General features: G+C 40.9%; 1 protein-coding gene and 1 long non-coding RNA gene across 2 annotated transcripts; both read left to right on the forward strand.

The window, feature by feature from the left end:
* Positions 1–3,118: 3,118 nt before the first annotated feature.
* On the forward strand, positions 3,119–17,404 carry LOC122671384 (glucosamine inositolphosphorylceramide transferase 1). Its single transcript, XM_043868559.1, has 4 exons — positions 3,119–3,731; positions 3,908–4,030; positions 15,262–15,429; positions 15,517–17,404. The coding sequence occupies exons 1-4, from the start codon at positions 3,429–3,431 to the stop codon at positions 17,203–17,205; spliced, it is 2,283 nt and encodes a 760-aa protein (XP_043724494.1). The 5' UTR covers positions 3,119–3,428; the 3' UTR covers positions 17,206–17,404.
* LOC122671386 lies at positions 6,190–8,102 on the forward strand. The gene is made up of 2 exons (XR_006334341.1): positions 6,190–6,723; positions 8,051–8,102. It is a non-coding gene; the product is annotated as an uncharacterized LOC122671386 (long non-coding RNA).
* Positions 17,405–20,290: the final 2,886 nt, after the last annotated feature.

The raw sequence follows: 20,290 nt of genomic DNA on the forward strand, positions 1-20,290 counted from the left end.
ACTTGAGATCCTCACCTTAATGTGAGCCAAGTGCATTTAGGTCAAAATTTGAGAGGACAATGACACAACAAAATTTGTCTTCTATCGCTCATATCTTCTTACATGCTATCCCTCTGTTATTTCTACCTCGTCTTTATCCAATGATGTAGACAATTGGAGATTTTTCTTTTTCTTTTTTTTGGTGCAAAAAAACGATTCATTATGCCGAAACAAGAAGGGTGACAATTGGAGATGTTCAATCTCTAAAGATGGTAGATTTTCTACAAGATTAGTAGTCGAATTTATCCACTCTACTTTGAGGCCATCCATACAATCTAGAAACTCTTGTTGGTGATACTTTCTTTGAAAAGTTTCTATTCACCTAAAATTTTAAATGTTTTTTTGGCGTGTTTTATATGCAGGAATCCCAATCAAAGCGACTCTTTCAAAATGAATCCAGATCGATTCCCATTGTGTGTTTTGTGGATCTTGTGTCGAATCCATTTGACATATCTTTCTTTCATGTGATTAGTTTAAACATATTTGGGTGGCAGGCCCTTTGAGATTGAGAACGAAGTATCTCTCCCACTCCTCTCTGGATCGACTTTGCATCTCTTTCTTCTTTCATAAACAATTTGATAAGATTTCAATTAGATGGTTTTTTTCGGTTTTTATTATAACATGTTATTTCATTTGGCACCTTAGAAATAAGGTGATCCATGACTCTGTTAAACTTGATCCTATATCGGACTATCGGTCCTTAAGAATATTGAAACTTGGTTAAAAGATTTGAATATTCTACCCCCTTCCCCATCTATTCATTATGATGTTCTTACCTCTGATAGGTGTGGAAGTTCTTTATTATTTTGCTTGGAATTATTGCTTATATAACACCATCCTATTATGATTTGCGTACGGACAATTAATTCTTCCTTGAAGAGATCAAGATGAATGTATACTATTATGTTGGAAAGACATCTACTTTTAATAGCTGCAAGTTATTTGGAGACTAACCATTTTTTGGAACCAGAGCTATTTGGACTTGCACACGGACTCGCCCAATCTTCACAAAAAGGCTATAAGATCAAGGAAATTTGATGTTGCAACAAGGAACTTCTTGGTATAATTCTGTCTCCAATTACTAAAGGAGTATGGCCTTGGAGTCTAATCCCTCTTTTGATGAAAGTGATGGAGTCAAATTTAGGCATACCCATCACCACCACCAAGAATATTAATATTTTGGAGTTCACTAATTTTATAAAATGACATGCGATTGAATATAAACACTTTCTTTTATTATAATATGACAGGCATTGTAGAAACACTTTCTTCCTTTTTCATTTAATATCAACCTTTTTCTTCTTTCATTAAAAATAAAAAAGGTAAAGTCTCACGTAGCCTCATCCCAAAAGGTTAACCAACATGTATAAATCTATTGTAGCCCAGGTAAACCTCAAACAGAGGAACATTAGCTGTTCCAAACTTTGCCCCAGTTATAGGTATGGTTTAAGCAGTTCTCTTTCCATGGATGAAGGGAAATTCGATTCTAAAATTTTCTTAGAATAGTGTAATTTTAATTTATCCATCTCCTATCTTATCTGGTTCTCTGTGCCAAAAGATCCTAACTGACATGTTTATATTAGAAATGTGAATGGTGTCCCTCCTATATTATGTGAAATTATTAAAATAAAATTTAAATGGAGAAGTGTTCTTTGCCCGGAAGCGTGGCTCCTATGTCTATGTGAGACCCAATCAACGCTTCCCCTTTGGTTCAATCTATATGGGGACAGAGAAGTCATTTTACAGAGGAGAGGAGGAGAGAACAAACAAAAGGGTGCAAGCATGAGAGCCACGCTCTGAAGAGGAACTTTATCCCATTATAAATTTACATGCTTTTTATTTTATGGGAAAATAACGTTACCTGGTCACGTGACCCGTGTGGCTCCTGTGCCTAGACACAACATCACACGAAAGTACCGTGCTACCCCAATGGAAAGACGAAAATCTTGCTCAAGGTGATGCTTGCACATGCATTCTCATTGGCTAACGCGTGTGGGTTTTCAATTTTTGGTTTTGTTTTTTGCAAATAGGAATTTTATTGCAAAGGGGGGCAAGAGGAACACCCAACATCCTTAGAGCAAAGCTCAAGGAGTGAGGGAAAGGAAATTGGCCAAGTAATCTGACTTGCCACAGACATAGCCTTTCGAGCTAGAGAGTGCGCTACAAGGTTAGCATCTCTAGAAACATGTGAGAAAATACAAGTAATAAACTTAGAACTAAGGGCATGGATATCGTGGAGGATGCTGCGGAGCGAGATCAGAGGCAAGCGAAAAGGGTCTCCAAGGAGGGAGATTAGCTCCAGGTTGTCTGATTCTATAATGACCCGAGTAAAGTTACCCCTTCTCATTGCCCAGTGCACGTACAGGCTCTAGAGGCCTAGGCATCGAATGGTACGCTGTCAAGGTGCTCAGCTCTCTTTTTATGGAAAAGACCTATTAGCCCTCCTGTGTTCAGACCTGTGATTGGTGTATACCATTACCTTACCGAAAACTGACAGCATACCCAACTTTCTCCCTTTATTTATGTATTTGATTTGATTTTGAAATGAGGATTTTTAGGATTTAGACAAAACGCGCCTTGCCCTATACCCCACATACTGCCTTCCCTAGATGCAATTCCTCCAACTTTATTGACCTAATCCAACCCAATAACCAGGTTCACAAGTCGACTTGATCTGTAGAATTTAACCCATTACCCTAATTTTTCTTGCCTATATCTATCTATCTATTAATAATGAAGAGGAAGAAAGTGACATTTTCTTGCACCCAAAAAAAAATTAAAATGTAGAAGATCGAATGAAAAGGATTTGATCTTACCATGGCCCAGCTCCAAAAGACTCAACCACCACCTTAAAATAATTAAATTGTGAGTTTCTTATGAAATCCAATTCCAAATTCCAAATTCCAAATTCCAAATTCCAATCTTCGTCTTTAAGCAAATTTGACTGCAAGTGGTGGGATCTTAAACAAATTACAAATTGAATAAACCCACAATCTAGAAAGCTCAAAGAGAAAGAGACAGAAAGAGCTAAGAAACTTCCCGGATTTTCATATTCTTGAATCCTCCTCAGATGACACGGCAGAAACGTTTTACCCCTGAACGAGTGCAATGTGGAAAACTAGAAGTAGTGACCCACTTTGTTGTTGTTGTTCGTGTGTCGTGCAGGAAAAGTTAGAGGGAGACTGACTCTCAGAGAGAACCGAAAACAAAAGGTGGTAACCGGGGGAAGAACTAATTCCATCTCAGAAACTATTCCTGCATTTGGAAGCGTTTCCTCTCAAATGCTGATATTACAGTTTGTTTTCCTTTTGTCGAGAAGACCCTTTGATGATGTGGGTTCACGTTCCTGAGATCGCTTTGTTGAAGGTACATATAGTTGGATTGTTGTTATGGGTTCCAGTCCTGTTGTGGGTAGCAGCGGTAGCAGCAACAGTAGTATTTGCTGCGACATGAGCATGAAGTGTTGGTGCAGATGGAGATGGGATCACTGTTTCCTCTCCTCCACTTTTATCTTCTTCTTCTGCTCTTTTCTTCTATTAGGATCCACTGCCACCTTTTTCGCTTGGCTTACTTTCCCACCTTATGAACGCCCGGCTCTCTATTCGCTTGGATGTCAAGAAGATAATGAAGGATCATGGTCGATCGGCATCTACTATGGGGACTCACCCTTTTCTTTGAAACCCATTGAGTCTGTAAGTCCTCTCTGTTTATTTTTCTACTCTACTATTTTTGATTTTTTTTTGCTTTCCTATTTAGTTATTTATTTGTTTCTGGGTTTGATTGGATTTTCGTTCTTGTTTTCTGTCTGGGTTTTGGTCATTGGCTCTTTGGGTGGTGAATTTATTTGTTGATTCGGTATCGGGAACAGAAGAATGTGTTTAACGATGAGAGCGCGGCTTGGCCTATTGCAAACCCTGTAGTTACATGCGCTTCCTTGTCAGGTGCTGGTTTCCCTAGCAATTTTGTGGCTGATCCTTTTCTCCTTGTTCAGGTATTTATTTCCCTCTCAGGCTCTTCACTTTCCTTTCCTTTCCTTGGCCCCTTAAATTGTCAATGTTGCTTGTTTAATTATTTTGTTTCCTTCTCGGGGGGGCGGGGGGTCCTTTTTTTCCCAGTTACTGCAACTGATTAGTCTCTGGGGTGCATTAAGATTTCATCGTTTTCTGCAACTTTTTTAAGGAGCGATTTGCTGTTGGCAGATGTTTCCCTCTTCAATTCGTCTAGGAGTCAGGAGTGTCACTGTATATAGAGAGTACGATTGATTTTTAAAATTTTTAATTTTTCCTGGTTTCTGGTTTCTTGTTCTGTCTCCCATACATGATTCTGAATCAACCCACTTCCTGATGAGTGGTAGTTTTTTCTGATTTTTCAAACCTCATAAGGTACTTGTGGATTGTTGTGTACTACAAGTGTCTCAATTTACTACCACCCTTCCCTCCCCAACCCACCTCTGCATAATGGAATGAAGAGAGTAGAAAAGAAAATATGTAGAAGTTCTTGTTTCCCAGATGCTTTGATATGGATTTCTGGGTGTAAATAAAGGTTAGGGTTTCAACTTGTTGGAAGAGAAACGTGCGGCATGAGGATCCCAATTACTTGAGATTACAAGCCCAACATGTAGGCTTTCAATCAAAACCTTCTCTAATGACACCATGGGATTCTCGTCAGGTTTCCTTTGAGGAAGTTCCACACTCCAAGACCAGGGATTGTGATGGATGTCCCTTAGAGATACCTGCACACGGAAGAGGGACGGAGAGAGAAAACAGAGAGAGAGAGAGAGAGAGAGCCGCAGAGTCAGAGAGCGCCCCCCCCCTTGGAGCGGCTGCTCATATAAATAGGGGGGAGGGGCGAACCAGCTAGGGTTCCCCACAGCGGCCCCCTTCTGTTTGGGCGCTCATATTGGGCTAACCCCAATGTAACACTGGGTAAATCAAGTGTTATGAGAGGCTGTGCTGGAAGGACATGATAGATTTTCTTATGTAGGTTGTTCGAGTATTGTATTGAACAGAACATACTTCCATGCATATAAACCATAAGGAAAAAAAAATTGTAGTGCTGACGGAAAGCCAGACCCATTCAATGTACGTGAATATTGGTGGCTGTTATCTCTTCATGTAGTTCCCATGAAAAGCTTAAACAAAGTAGCTTTCTTTTTCTTACTGATATCAAAGTTCTTGCCTTTAGATGCTATGGGACAATCATCCAGTTCGAAGGCTAAATATCGGTCACTATTAATTATCCAGTTATAAGGCTAAATATCATTCACTATGTAGTTCTATTTGATCCTTGAGTGAGATTCTTCTCACTTACAAATGCATAGAAGGGATGAGATCATTTGGTAGAAGGATGTGGTGTGTAAAGTGGACCTTAAAAAAACATGCAACCTTGTTAATTGGGGCTTCTTAAACTATGCCTTGGAATGCATGGGATTTGGGAGTCAGTGGATGAGATGGATGAAGGGTTTCTCTCCCCTATGCACTCATCCATCATCATTAATGTGTCGTTCAAAGGCAAAAAAGAAGTTAGGCAAGGGAATCCTTTTGTTTCCCTTCTTCTTTATGATGGTTGGGGATGTCCTGGGAAGATTGTTGGAATGGAGAAGGAGCTGAATCTGATATAACAGTTCACATTGTTCAGGGGATTGTAGAGGTATCATACCTCCAAAATGCAGACCATATTATTATATTCCACAAAGCTCAAGCTGAATATGTCCAAAATCAAGAGGTTACTCTAAATGCTTTGAATCATTGTAGGAATGGAGATTAATTTGGATTCTTGCTTGGTAACAGGGATAAATATGAATATTGAGGTATGGGCTATTTTGTGGAGGTTCTTGGTTGCAAGGTGGAGTTGCCATATTTGGGGTTCCCTTTATGGTAGGCCTAAATCCTTGGATTCTTGGAACCTTGTGATGGATAAATTCTCTAAAAGAGAGGCATGTAGAAAGAGGAACCACATATTGAGTAGAATTGGATCTATAAATTTTCCTTGTGCCCCAATCGTTTGGGGAAACTGTCTTTTCTGCTGGCATTCCATGCCCTTAAGAAAGTAGTGAGGAATTTTATCCAAAAACAGAAGTTAGAGAAATGACAAAGGGTCTATCTTTATGTTTTTCACATAAAAAAAAACACCCTATGAAGGGCCTTTTGTGCAAGCGATTTGGGATATAGTTTGTTATCCAAAAAGAATTGGGTGAGTATTGGGAATTTTCTTCGAAGGAATGTTACGCTTTTGGCCTAGTGGCTGTGGAATTTCCCTATTGAACCCCACGACATTTGGTACAATTTTGAGAGCAAAGTATGGAGTTCACATGAATGATTTGCATTTTGCTACATGGATAGAATTACTTTGTTATGTCCATGAAGGAGCATAATTCAAATCCTTGCTAAGCTTGTACATCCATTCAATATTTTGTTGTCAGTGGAGATAAGCTTACGTTTCAGAGGATGGAGTTGCATCGCCCCTGTCAGATTTCTAATTTGTTTATTGCCTTTAATTATAGTGACAAGTCTTTTAGTTAGTGTTTTCTGCTGGTCTATGTTGAGGTTTTGGTATTCTCATATTTTTTGAGAAACTTGGAGGTAGAGGATGTCATATTACAACTTATCGACACTGTTCTTCTGTCATCTAAATATCAATACTTGGTGTGGTTTCGAGTCTAGAATAGAATCTAGAGGGCACAAAGTAATGTAGTCCTAGAATAGGAGATAATCCTACTAGGAGCCAGGTGAAATCAGATTCTGATCAGGTCTGCTGTTCGGGGCAGATTTGGGGCTGTTTAGGGCTAACCTAGGGTTTAGGCTAGGGTTATTGGTGAAAGTAATATAGGGTAATGATCAGCAGGTTTAGGGGGCTATTTTGATATAAAAAAATTAGGATTTTGGATCAGTTTAAAATTCCTGCAGAATTAGGGTTAGGGTTTCGGGTTTTAGAAACTAGGAAACAACCAAAAACTAGGGTTTTGAGTGGGCTGTGAGGTCTGGGCTTGGGATCGAATTTAGGGGACTGTGGGAGGGAGGTTCAGTCCAAATATGGGAGGGTTTTGATGGTTGGTTAGGTCTAGACAGGTTTTAGGGTTTTAGGTCTCAATGGTGATGAAGGGGATTAGGGTTTCTAATGGATAAGTGAGGCTGCAACTGAGACCGAGTGGGAGAGGTACTGTAATGGATCTGTGGCTAGAGTTTAAGTGTAAACTGATGAGGGAATAGGGCTGTAAAGACTATAGATGAAGCTAGGGTTATGGGATCGATTGGGGAAGGAGAAGGAATGAAAAAAACACAGAAATTAAAACTCAAACTCACACTGGAATCCACCGGCAGTAGCTTGAATGTTTGAAGGATGAAACCACCTTCGAAGAGAGATCCTCCCAGCCGTCACGGCGTAAAGAGTCGCAGGAATCCTCCCACCCTTCCACCTTAAAGTCCACAAGGATGCACACTCACACAGGGGAGCAAGGAACAGCAGCAATGGCAGCCACAAAATCTGTTTTTTATTAATCAAAATTCGTGTGGGGGAGCCTCCCACGGTTGCTTTATTTATAATTAAAGGCCAAAGGCCAAGTCCTAATACAATCTAACTTCCTCTTCACTTAAAATCGTGGGAGAGATCTAATGACAATCAAATTACTAATTTAAAACAGTAAAATATCCTAACTACCCCTAATAACTTAAAATAAGAGAATCTAACTTAAAAACAACTAATTTAAAGTAGATCCCATGTTAGCCAATAGGATATAAGGACCTATTGACCAATAGGAACACTTCACTTAAATTGGACCAATTGAACCAATTGGATGCAACCAATTTTAAACCGGTTCAATCTAAAAATAGGAAAATAAACTAAGTATTGGGCTAATCCCGTATGCAACCTATATGCCCCTAGTTTAGGCTCATTAAAGTGGCCTAATACATAAAAAACCCTTGGGAACAAAGGCCCAACATATATATAACCCAACCCTAGGCCTATTTCTAAAGAAATAAGCCCTATTTGGTGATCATTCTGCATCACAAAGGCTGGATCCACACTAATAACCAGTATCAGGTTGAAAAGCTTGAAGACTAAGGGGAAAATCCTGGTTTTAATGCAGTTCTGTAGGAAACTTAGTTATTCTGGTTGCCAAACTGTAACTGATACTGAGTAAATACTTATGAAATTTCAGAAACAGAAGGGGAAACTAGAGTCTGGAGAAATTCAACTGTAACTTGTTAAAGACTTGCTAGTCTGAACTGTAACTTTGGGCAAAGGGATCGTTATAACCTAAAGAGATATTCTAAACCAGAAAGCACAGTTTTATATGAGATTAGAAGGCACGATTGGACTGGTAATAGGAAAACCAGAAAACAAACTAAGAAAATCAGACCTGTTGATAGGAGTAGAATAACAATAAGCTGTAGACAGAATTCTAGAGAGAATGCAAATAGAAGATTAGCGACAAAGTTTTAGAGCAAATTAGTTGGTATTGGATGAGATATTTCAGATTTAAGCAAGCTGAAACTTGACCAAAAAATAGAGGTTCCACCTGGTATAGAAAAAGAAAACAAAAGCAAGAGGGAAGAAAAATAGGATAGAAGTGATAAGGCATAAAACCAGCTCACCAATCGAAAGCTGCCACGTGGCCGAGCCGAGGACAGTCCGATAACCGAACCGAGCCGTGCGGAGTCGGGCCGACCCGACCACCGACAGATCTGACATTCCGTCTCCTGTGTGCCGAGCACCCGCGCCGCGGAGCGCCACCCAGGTCGGCCAAGGGCCCCAGGGCTGACCTCACATCAGTAGGCCGAGGCCACGGCCACCCCAGGGCCGAGCTCTGAGGCCGACCACCGGGGCCGACCATCGAGGCCGACCACTGAGGCCGAGCCCTCCACCGAAGCTATCTTAACGGCCCGCCAGAAATCGCGGGGCCACGTCAGCACCATCCGGGAATCGCGGGATAAGGATCGAGCCACAATCCCCAACGCGATACAGAATAACACTTTGACATGGACTCTTACCTTAAAGAGAGGGTCCGACCCCGAAAATAACTCTCCACTCTGCATAGAAGAGCCTTACCAAAGAAGGACTCCTACCATACTAGGACTCTCCCAACCGCCTCACCCACACTCTATAAATACTCAGGTATGGAGCTCTGTTGCTTAGATTACTTTTTACTAGCTGTTACGCTGTTGCACTGGAGACCTGACTTGTGCATCGGAGAGTCCTAGGCCGGAGCCACACCAGCTCTCTTGCGCTTACTCGGTTTTTTGCAGGCTCATCCGTGGGCGATCCGGGTGACGGAGGTTTTCACACTCAACAAATTTGGCGCCGTCTGTGGGAACGACGTCAACTAGTCATCGTCGTTTCTGCCAATCCAAGGAGCGAAGACAATGATGGTGCAAACAAGATCAGGACAGCACGGCTCCGCCTCCCGCGGGGATGAGTCGCAACCTGATAGGCAAGCGAGACGTTCGCCACCCCCTGAAACGTCGCGGCAAGGCGCGATCGGAAGACCCCCATGAGGGGAAGGAGCGCGGGTGCCGCGGCTAACCCGATTCCCCCGGTGGATGGTGGGAATGGCGGAAGTGTGTTGGACACGACGGCAGAAGGACGACCGAGGGCCGATCCGAACCATCCAGGGTAGAATTTGCCGCTGCTACCACCCGTGTCAGAAAGTTTGGATCTGGAAGCCCCGGCGAACAACTGACAAGTCATGGTCGTTCAGCTTCAACTGCTGCACACTAACAAGATGTTGCGAACTCTCATGGGACAGATGGCCCAGGGCGGGTTGCTAGGCCAGCCACCAGTCGCACCCCCCTGGGCACCAGTGCTCATCGAGGGAAACTTGCAGCAGAATGCTGGTCGGCGTCGGGCCGAGCCAAGCCGAGCAGCCTCGTCTCATCCACCCCGTCGGAAAACTTCTCCCCCGCGTCCCAACAGGAGTGCTCGGCGGGATGAGCATGAGCATCGTCGGAGCTTGAGGACCGGGCGAGAGATCAAACCAGTGGCATTGGGAGCGAGAAGATCGGTATTTTCAGGCCGGCTCGGAGACGACGGACAGCAGAGGGCACACCTAGAACAATAGGAGGTAGCCCCCCGGCGCCGAAGCCCGCCTCTCCGAGAAGAGCAGCCGAGAAGCCCCCGCGGGTCCAATTTCCAGGTGGAAAGAAGAATAAGGAGGGGTGATGCTGACCGAGCCGACCAGAATGGCCGACCTCAACGGGATGACTGAGCGAGCCGATTCCGAGCTGAAGGACAAAATGGCCGACCTCGGCCGAATGAACAAGACAATTTGCACCAGGTGGATTAGCTGAACGGCCGAGCACCTGAAACTGAGCTGGAAAAGCGGCTACGAGACTTGGCGGAGCAGGTAGAGGGATTGAAGAAACAGGCGACCCCGGACACCTATTCACTGATCGGACTACAAAAATAAAGGTGATATCCAAAGCTGCAATAAACTATAGAATCATAAAGCTAATGAGTTACACTATGAAACTTTGAGAGAAGGTTATTGAAGCATGTTTGAGAAGAGAGACTCATATCTTGATTAACCAATTTGTCTTTATGCCAGGTAGATCCACCATAGAAGCTATCTACTTATTGAGGAGGCTTGTGGAAAGATATAGAGATAACAAGAAGGATCTCCATATGGTCTTTATCGACCTGGAAAAAGTCTATGATCAAGAGTCTAGAGATATAATCCAACATGTTCTAGTGAAGAGAGGGGTGTCAAGTAAATGGATGTCATTAAAGATATGTATGGGGGAGTGGTAACTAGTGTGAAATCTGTGGGAGGTTAGGGCAAGGAATTTCCAATTACGGTTGGATTACATTAGGGCTTAGTCTTAAGTCCTTACCTTTTTGCACTTGTCATGGGCGATATAACCAAGAACATTCAAGACGAGGTCCCATGTTGTATGCTCTTCGCCGATGATATTGTTTTGGTGGATGAGACAAAATTAGGGATTAACTCTAAGTTAGAACTTTGGAGGTCAACCTTGGAAACAAGAGGCTTTAAGATTAGTAGAATGAAAATGGAATATATGATGTGTAATTTTAGTCACACTATGATGGATATTGATATGGTGCGAATTGAGGAAAGAGAAATACCGCAAAGTGACTATTTTGGATATCTGGGGTCAATCATAAATAAAGAAGGTGACATATAAGATGATGTTTCACAGAGCAGTAAAGTGGGATGGATGAAGTGGAGAGGTGTGCCCAGAGTGTTGTGTGACTGACATATTCCTTTAAAGCTTAAAGGAAAGCTCTATAGGATTGTTGTTCGACCGGTATGATGTATGGGGCAGAATGTTGGGCAGTTAAGAAGTGTCATATTGATAAGCTTTGTGTAGCAGAGATGAGGATGTTAAGATGGATGAGTGGAAAAACAAGGATAAAGAACGGAATGAACATATTACATATAAGAGCATTCTTGGCAGTTGTGCCGATCTATGACAAGTTCCGAGAGAGTCGTTTAAGGTGGTATGGTCATATTCTATGGAGGCCTATGGACGCCCCTGTAAGGAGGAGCATAGTTGTCACGGCGTCACGACGATCCAAGTCGGTGGAGGGGTGTCACGTCGATATATCGACATGGCGAGCATGTCGACCATGTTTTATTTTTTATTTTCTCTATTTTTAATGTTTTAATAGATGTATACTCAAGCCATGTTTTATTTTTTCTCTATTGTTTCTCAAGTTTAAGAAGAAAATTCAGAAATCGAAGAGGGAAAGAAGAAATCGAAAGAAATCGAAGAGGGAAAGAAGAAATCGAAGACAAGAAGAAGAAATCAAAGAGGGAAAGAGAGACAGGAAGAAGAAATCAAAGAGGGACGCCATGGCGTAGGTCGCCATGCAACCTTCTCCAGTGCCAGGACGCCATGGTGACGCCATGACAACTATGAGGAGGAGTGATATGATTCCGATTGAAGGAGCTAAAGAGCTAGGGGCAGACCTAAAATGACCATAGGAGAAGTGGTGAGGAAGGACATGCATAGTCTAGGTCTTGTTCCAAGTATGACCTCGGAGAGAGCCACTTGGAGGACAAGGAGCCATGTAGCAGACCCCATTTAGCTGAGATTCTTCCGATGTGCTGGGCTGTGCCTCTTACCTCTTACTATCTTTCATTTTTTTTATGGATCCATGTAGCCGACCCCATTAAGTTGGGATAAGGCTGAGTTTGTTGTTGTTGTTGTAGTATATGTATATATATATATACATGATAGTAGGGAGGGAGCTGCTATCGGTTGCTAATGCTCTAGCAGTCTTTCTCTTCTTCTTCCTCAATCTCTCTCTCTCTCTCTCTCTGTCTCTACTTGCAGGTACTGGTTCCAGAGTCTGGGATTGTCACAGCCATATTGATTTCTGTGGTATAAAGGAGATATCGACCAGTTTTATTTAGAGGGGATATTTTCCAGATCTCGTGAGCCCCAGTGTGAAGACCAGTTTCTGCTGCTATAAACTAGCGTTCCAGTAGATAGATTTCAATTAGTTTTTGTTTCTATTTAGGATTTATTCAGTTATGTAATTGGACTGCAATCTAAGATTAGTTTCCATTATTATTGGGATTTTATTTTGAAGCGTTTCTAAAAGATTTGGCTTAGGATGTAATGGATTATAAATAAAGGATAGCTGCTGGATTTCAGCGGCCAACGATTTGAGAAAAACTGAATTTGGGTTTTGAGAAACCAATGATGGCTGTGGGATACTGTTGAGAGGTGAGATACCTATGCCATAAGAGGGTAAGAGGCCCAAAGGAGAGAGTGAGAGACTTGATCCAATCCTTTATCCCCTTTTATCTTCATTTTTTTTTTCAGTCTCTATTTTTATACCCTGCGGTATTACTGTGGTATAAATGGTCTGATTCCTTGCTCTGCTGCCGCATCAGTTGCTGGCTAGAGGAGACAAGTAGATACTTTGCAGTTCTGTTTTCCATGATGTTTTGCTGGGATTTTCAGACCCCTCGAGCTGCAGATCTAGCCTTCAACCGGTGCTATAGTTTTGGCAGTCAATTACAAACCATATATCCTCCCTTCAACAGTGACCTCATGTTCATCTAATGGCTTGATATTGCTATAATAAGATCCTACTTGGGGTTAAGTTCCTCGAGTCCTAGCCTTACATTACCCCCTGAGTAACATACCTAGGAGGTTGCTCCATATAAACCTCCTCCTCCAGATCTCCATATAGAAAAAATCAGATTTAGAATCAGAATTAAACAGGTTCAAGATTTAGAAACTCTTAAGGAATTAGTTTCCCAAATAGCAAGTTGCTGGAAAAAAGAACTCAGATTTAGTAACTTCAGGAACACAGTAGCTAAACCATAGAATAACAAGTGAAAATCCAAATTAGAAAATAAGAATGGAATTAATGACTAGGGAAGGATAATTAGTAGGTGAGTTTCAAAAACAGAAACTAGTGGAAAATTTAGAAATCAAAGTGAAACACTGCTGCCGCAGACTCAAGGGTATGTAAGGACTGCCCTTAACATGTGGAATCGATGGGAGAGAAAGATGAAATTGTCAACACTTGAACCTGCTTTGAAGAACTTGAAAAGAAGAAGAAAGAAGTAAGGAAGGAGATGTTAGGCTTCTCACCTAACTGTGGAGAAAGAATCTTACTAACTCCAGCCTTGGCATCCCACCAAGGTTTCCCTACTGCATGCCACAGTAGAGCAGTTTTGGATCCCACAAAACCATGCTCTGTCTCTCACAAAATTCACAAGCTCAAGACTAAATAATTTAGCAAAATGTTTGTAGTGGTTATGATCCCTACTCTTTATTTATAACTCCATCTAAATAAGCAAAATAGGAAACCTCTATGTATGGTAGGGAGAATCACTGACAACCTAAGTCTTCTTCAAAATAGAAACTATTCTTGAACTTTGACAAAATGGAAACTAACTACTTAATCCCATATAGGACTTGAATCCCTAATATTTTGGCTTATAGAATTTTTCCATTACAGTAGTAAACCCGAAAATATTAAAAGCCTATGGCCCATTCTTGGTTCAGTTTGATGGCTTTGTATGCTGCTGGCCTTCTTGTTCTTCTGAACTGCATCACTTCCTCTACGGTATTTATGCATTTCCGTATATTTCAATCATAGTTGTCATGGCGTCCTGGCGCTGGAGAGGGCTGCATGGCGACCTACGCCATGGCGACCCTCTTTGATTTCTTCCTCCCGACTCTCTTTCCCTCTTCGATTTCTTCTTCCTGTCTTCGATTTCTTCTTCCCTCTTCGATTTCTTCTTCCTGTCTTCTTTCCCTCTTCGATTTCTTCTTTCCCTCTTCGATTTCTTCTTCGATTTCTGAATTTTCTTCTTAAAACTTGAGAAACAATAGAGAAAAAATAAAACATGGCTTGAGTATACATCTATTAACACATTAAAAATAGAGAAAATAAAAATAAAACATGGTCGACATGCTCGCCATGGCAACGCCATGGCGGGCGACATGTCGATATATCGATGTGACACCCCTCCACCGACTTGGATCGCCGTGACGCCGTGACAACTATGATTTCAATTACTAAACCATATTGAGTCCATTTCTCTGGGAAATTCCCCTTCCATAAAAAAGCATGCTACCCTGAGATTATGTGCAACTACAAGTCTACAAAATCAAATTGGTTAAATTCATTGCCTCCTCTCTCCCCCCTCCCCCCTTCAAAAATGAGAAGTTAAATCCAATTTTTGAGGGGGGGAAAATGAAATAGGGGAAAAGAATCTGCGACTGGTACTAAATTTTGAATCAAATTGTTAAATCCAATTTTGATTCTGTAATTTTCCTGAGTCAAAAACAGTTGGTAAAAAGTTTTCTTAGGGGAAGAAAAAAAAATGATAAAAGGTTTTTAATGACATGAATTCTTTATGATAAATTTTAGTGCCTTAAGCATAGTATCTGAGATTGATGTAGAATTGCGTAATCATATTCAGCTATGACAAAAAGTGACAAAAAAGAGAAGAAAAAAAAGGATATAGAATGATACACTAAATAAAATTCTTTCTTTTTTCTAGATAAACAAATTCCCTATCTTACCATCTTTAAAACCTCAGATGTCTTTAATTATTGCTCTTCTTTCTTCCTCTCATCAACTTTTCCCGTCCTTGCTTATGTTTAAAAATCTGAAGCTATTTAATCTTATGAATGAATTAGCTCTAGGTCTTTGGTCATATGTAATTTCATTTGTGCCTTTTCTGATACATTTCTTAACACCTCTTGCAACTGAACTGCCAATGTGATTCAGGGGGATACACTTTATTTGTTTTATGAGACCAAGAACTCTGTCACCTTGCAAGGAGACATTGGGGTTGCAAAAAGTATGGATAAGGGTGCAACATGGCAGCAATTAGGCATTGCCTTGGATGAGGATTGGCATCTTTCTTATCCTTATGTTTTCAGCTACCATGATCAAGTAAGATGAGAGCCTTTGGGTTATTTGTCTTAATTGCCTGGCTCTTGTTTTTCAACTCTTGATAACACTGAGGTTTTGTATTGGCAGATATACATGATGCCTGAGAGCAGTCAGAAAGGGGAGCTCCGCCTCTATCGAGCTATTAACTTTCCTCTGCAGTGGACACTGGACAGGGTTATCATGAAGAAGCCCCTAGTGGATTCCTTTATTATAAACTATAAAGGTAATTACTGGCTCTTTGGGTCAGATCACAGTGGTTTTGGTGCGAAGAAGAATGGAGAGTTGGAAATCTGGTATGGTAACTCACCACTGGGTCCTTGGAAACCACACAAGCAGAACCCTATTTACAACACTGATAAGAGCTTGGGTGCTCGGAATGGAGGCAGGCCATTTATTTACAATGGAAACCTCTACCGCATTGGTCAAGATTGTGGTGAAACATATGGGCGGCGAGCGCGTGTCTTCAAGGTGGAGATTCTGAATAAGGATGAATACAAGGAAGTTGAAGTTCCACTGGGCATAGAAGAGGCTAAGAAGGGCCGAAATGCTTGGAATGGTGCTCGTTACCATCACCTAGATGTGCAACAGCTAAGCTCGGGAGAGTGGGTTGGGGTAATGGATGGAGATCGGGTTCCTTCCGGAGATTCTGTTCATAGATTCATCCTTGGTTCTGTTGCAGTGGCGGTTGTAGTTGTACTCATTGTACTAGTAGGGATGTTGCTGGGTGCTGTTAAGTGTATTTTACCCCTGAGCTGGTGTCCCCATAGCTCAATGAAGAGAAGTGATGCTTTCTCAACCTGGGAGTGGGAGCGCTCACATTTGTTCTCTGCCAAGCTGAGGCGATTCTTTACTCGTGTGAACAGAACAAGTACAATTATCAGAGGCCGGATAAAGCCCAACACTTGTGCTGGAAAATTTGTTCTCTCCTTAATATTTGTGGTAGGAATGGCACTAACATGCGTGGGGATCAGATATATATACGGTGGCAATGGTGCAGAAGAAGCCTACCCATATAAGGGTTCCAATTCGCAGTTTACACTTCTAACGATGACTTATGATGCTCGTCTATGGAATTTGAAGATGTATGTGAAACATTATTCAAGGTGTTCATCAGTAAAGGAGATTGTTGTGGTGTGGAACAAAGGGCCACCTCCTGAACAAAGTGAGTTGGACTCTGTTGTGCCAGTTAGAATCAGAGTAGAGAAGCAGAACTCGCTGAACAATCGATTCAAAGTGGACCCACTGATAAAAACGCGGGCTGTTCTTGAGCTTGATGATGACATCATGATGCCATGTGATGATATTGAACGAGGGTTCAGAGTGTGGCGGGAGCATCCTGATAGGATAGTTGGGTTCTATCCACGTCTCATTAATAGGAGTCCATTGAAGTACAGGGATGAGAAGTATGCCCGAACTCGTAAGGGGTATAACATGATATTGACAGGGGCTGCTTTTATTGATAGCAAAGTAGCATTTGAGAGGTACTGGAATGAAGCAGCAAAGTCAGGGAGGGGGTTGGTAAATAAGTATTTCAACTGTGAGGATGTGCTTCTGAATTTCTTGTATGCAAATGCCAGCTCGTCACAGACTGTGGAGTATGTAAAGCCAGCATGGGCAATTGACACATCAAAGTTCTCTGGGGCTGCAATCAGCCGGAACACACAGGTGCACTACCAAATAAGAAGTAAATGCCTTCTTAAGTTCTCGGAGATGTACGGGAGTCTGGCAGATCGGAAGCAGGAATTCAATGGTCGGAAAGATGGTTGGGATGTATAGAAGTATTCTAATAGCAGGTCATTAACCACCCTTTTTTTTGCCATTTTTGTTTCATATTCCTTTTCCTTGTAGTTTTGCCGTCATTTTTCTTTTGTAAACTTTTCTTTTTCTTTTTTTTATTTCCCTCTAGCCAATTGTGGGTTTGGGCTATATATATATAGCTTAGGTGTAAGCAAGAAGAATCTATAGGTGTTTTGGCGAATTTGCAACTCTTGACTTATAATTCAGGTTATTAGGGTAAATACTATGTATGATTGGAGTGGGCTAAACCCTAAACCCTAAACGACAAGAAGGTTGTTACTAAAAAAAACTGGTCGTTTTGAGGATCTGCAAAAAACTAGGACTGATGTGAAGCAATTACTTCAACTGGAGTCCAACCAATGTGGATTCAGGTGGTTTCTTTATGGTAAGCATATCTGGAGAGGTTTTGCATGTTTAGGGCTGATGCTACAAATCCAATCCTTGGATAGATAGATAGATCCAAGTGAAAGATCTACTCAAAAGGACTTTGGGCTATTAGGATAAGATACATGATATACAGTTGCAAAAATATCATTTTGTGATGTACAGTAGTGGGGGTTTTTTTTTTTTTTTTTCAGTATAAATTTGAACTCATTTTACACTTCTTATCTTGCTTTGTTGGGGCTAAAACTTGACCAGAGACATTGGGTGTGGTGCTCTCTATTTCTGTTCTCCAATGGATATTTCAACTCTAATGAGGCTTCAAATATCAAAATATAAAGCTGGTTAGCTTGATTAGATAAACTTATCTGGCCAGCCTAAAAATCTGCCTCGTGGCATGTTAGATGGGGTTCAAATTTGTGGACAGGTTGATCCCTAGGTCCTTGACTCACATACCAAGTTTCAGCAAAAATTGAGTCAAGTAGTAAAATAGAGCTTTGAAAGTCCAGGACAATGGGAGAGTGCATAGTAGCAGCTTTCAGCTTAGAAATTAGCTACATCCACTGATCCATTGCTGCTACAAGCCGAAGGAGTTGATTGGAGGAAGGATTAAACTATGGAGAGTTTTCTTTCATCTCATAATAAAGGAAACGCCAACCCATCTAGGGTTGTAGGGTCTTTATTGATGGTGGCAACGGAGTGAATTGCCATTAATATGCCAGATAAAAATTTCATGCAAACGAATTTCGATGACGGTAACATGGGAGAGAAGGTTACCTAGAAGTTACAGATGGTGAGTTCCTCCAAAGGAATGTAACATTCAATGATGATCTCTGTCAAATGCTCCCTCTTTAATGGTTGTAACCCAAGCTTGAAGAGACACACTCTCTCTCTCTCTCTCTCCCATACTAAAGGATAGTCATTAAAATTATTCTTAATTGAACAAAAGGATAATTCTACAATGGTGTAGCCAAAAAAATCCTTAACGGTAGAAAATTTTTATTACATTTTTCCCCCTACAATCTTTTTTTTTTTTTTTTTTTTTTTTTTTGGGGTTTTATGTTAGTTCCCCCACACAACTAAAATTCACAATGGACTTTGCAGGAATGGAGTTAAATTACTACCATAAACTATAATCCATTGCACATTAATATACGAATATAATGACCAATGACTTGACCCAAAAATTTCAAAAACACTTTTCAAATGATATTTATTTAATATACTAATAAAATAAATTTCCTTTTTGCAAACTCTTTACAAAGCGAGTATCCAGCCCCAGATTTTGACAAGTTACAATTAGACAACTCACTCACTTGGATGTTCTTCCTAAAAGGGCAATGGAAACTATATTGAACATCATTCACATTCACATTCATACGTTGCATGTTGAGCGAATCAATATATAGTCAGTCTTGTCGGTAGGCATCAACCATTAGCACACCATTGACGTACAACGCATAAATATAACAATAAATGCCTCTTAGGTAAAGGAAGAAAATTGTTGTAATAATATATTGTAAATATTATTGAAAGGAATGTAAACTTATCTGTAGAAGGAAAGTGCTTTCCTCCACAATATCAAAACGAATTAGAACTGAGATGATGAAAGTTGATACGTACCAATGGGCACTTTCCTTAAGACCATAGATGCCCCTATCAGCGCAACTAGGTATATGTGAATTGGCGTCCAAGATACAACAACCTAATGACTTATGATAGTAGTGGTGTACTCCCTTATTGCAAACCCCTTGGAGTCCTATAGGGTTGTGTTCAAACTCACAAAGGAAAAATAGAGATAACGATAGTACATGAAGGAAACCAATGTGTAATTGTATCGAGGAAAAGAAAGGCACGAACTAGAGAGAGAGGGAGCTTTGTGAGAGTTGTCACTTCATAATGACCTTTCTAAGGCGAGCGGCACCCTTTATTTATAGAGGTGAAAGATCCCTTGAAAGTGCCTTTACAAAAGGGTTAAGCCCTTCAAGAAACTAACAGTTACCAGCATCATTTCAGGGTGGCCAACGTTGATGATTGGCCAACCAATGCCGACGTGAGCAGCCCGTGCACTGGATAGAGAGCAAGACAGGTCGGTAGGGGGTCTAACAAGCTCCGACATTTCACAGCCTTGCCCAGCCCCGTCCCAACACGACACGACATGACCCAGCTTGACACACATGATAAGCATCCTGGACCACCCCAGACATGAGGAAGAAGAGATACCTCTCTTCAAGGAACACTATCCTTAGATTCATATTCCTACATATTAACCATTTGACACTCTCGTCCACTTTTAATGTGAGACACATCTTTCCATACAAAAAATTCCTTTCTCAAAAACAATTCCCAAAACTCAAAAGCTTGTGTGAGGGAAACACAAAAAGCCAAAACAACAAAATATTTTGAAACTTATTTTAGTACATTATTTTCCAACAAAAACAACGATTAGATATTCCAAATTGACGATGAACCATTTAAGAGTCTCACAGATCAATGTTTAACACACAAATGTGTCCACCTCTATATTTTCATGTCTATCACTATTGGAGAAATATACAATATGACAACCTTAGAACAAATTACTTAAATCTATCCATAGTTGTGAACAAGTAAATGATAACTTTTAGGTTATTATACATAAAATGATAATTAAGCATATAATCATAAATTATAATTAATTAAT

Source organism: Telopea speciosissima, chromosome 8, assembly GCF_018873765.1.
Source record: "Telopea speciosissima isolate NSW1024214 ecotype Mountain lineage chromosome 8, Tspe_v1, whole genome shotgun sequence".
Lineage (NCBI taxonomy): Eukaryota > Viridiplantae > Streptophyta > Magnoliopsida > Proteales > Proteaceae > Telopea > Telopea speciosissima.

Coding starts and splice junctions, on each gene's coding strand:
- LOC122671384 (XM_043868559.1), top strand. CDS start 3,429: ATGGGTTCCAGTCCTGTTGTGGGTAGCAGCGGTAGCAGCAACAGTAGT. Junction 3,732..3,907: donor CTTTGAAACCCATTGAGTCT/GTAAGTCCTCTC, acceptor TATCGGGAACAG/AAGAATGTGTTTAACGATGA. Junction 4,031..15,261: donor ATCCTTTTCTCCTTGTTCAG/GTATTTATTTCC, acceptor AATGTGATTCAG/GGGGATACACTTTATTTGTT.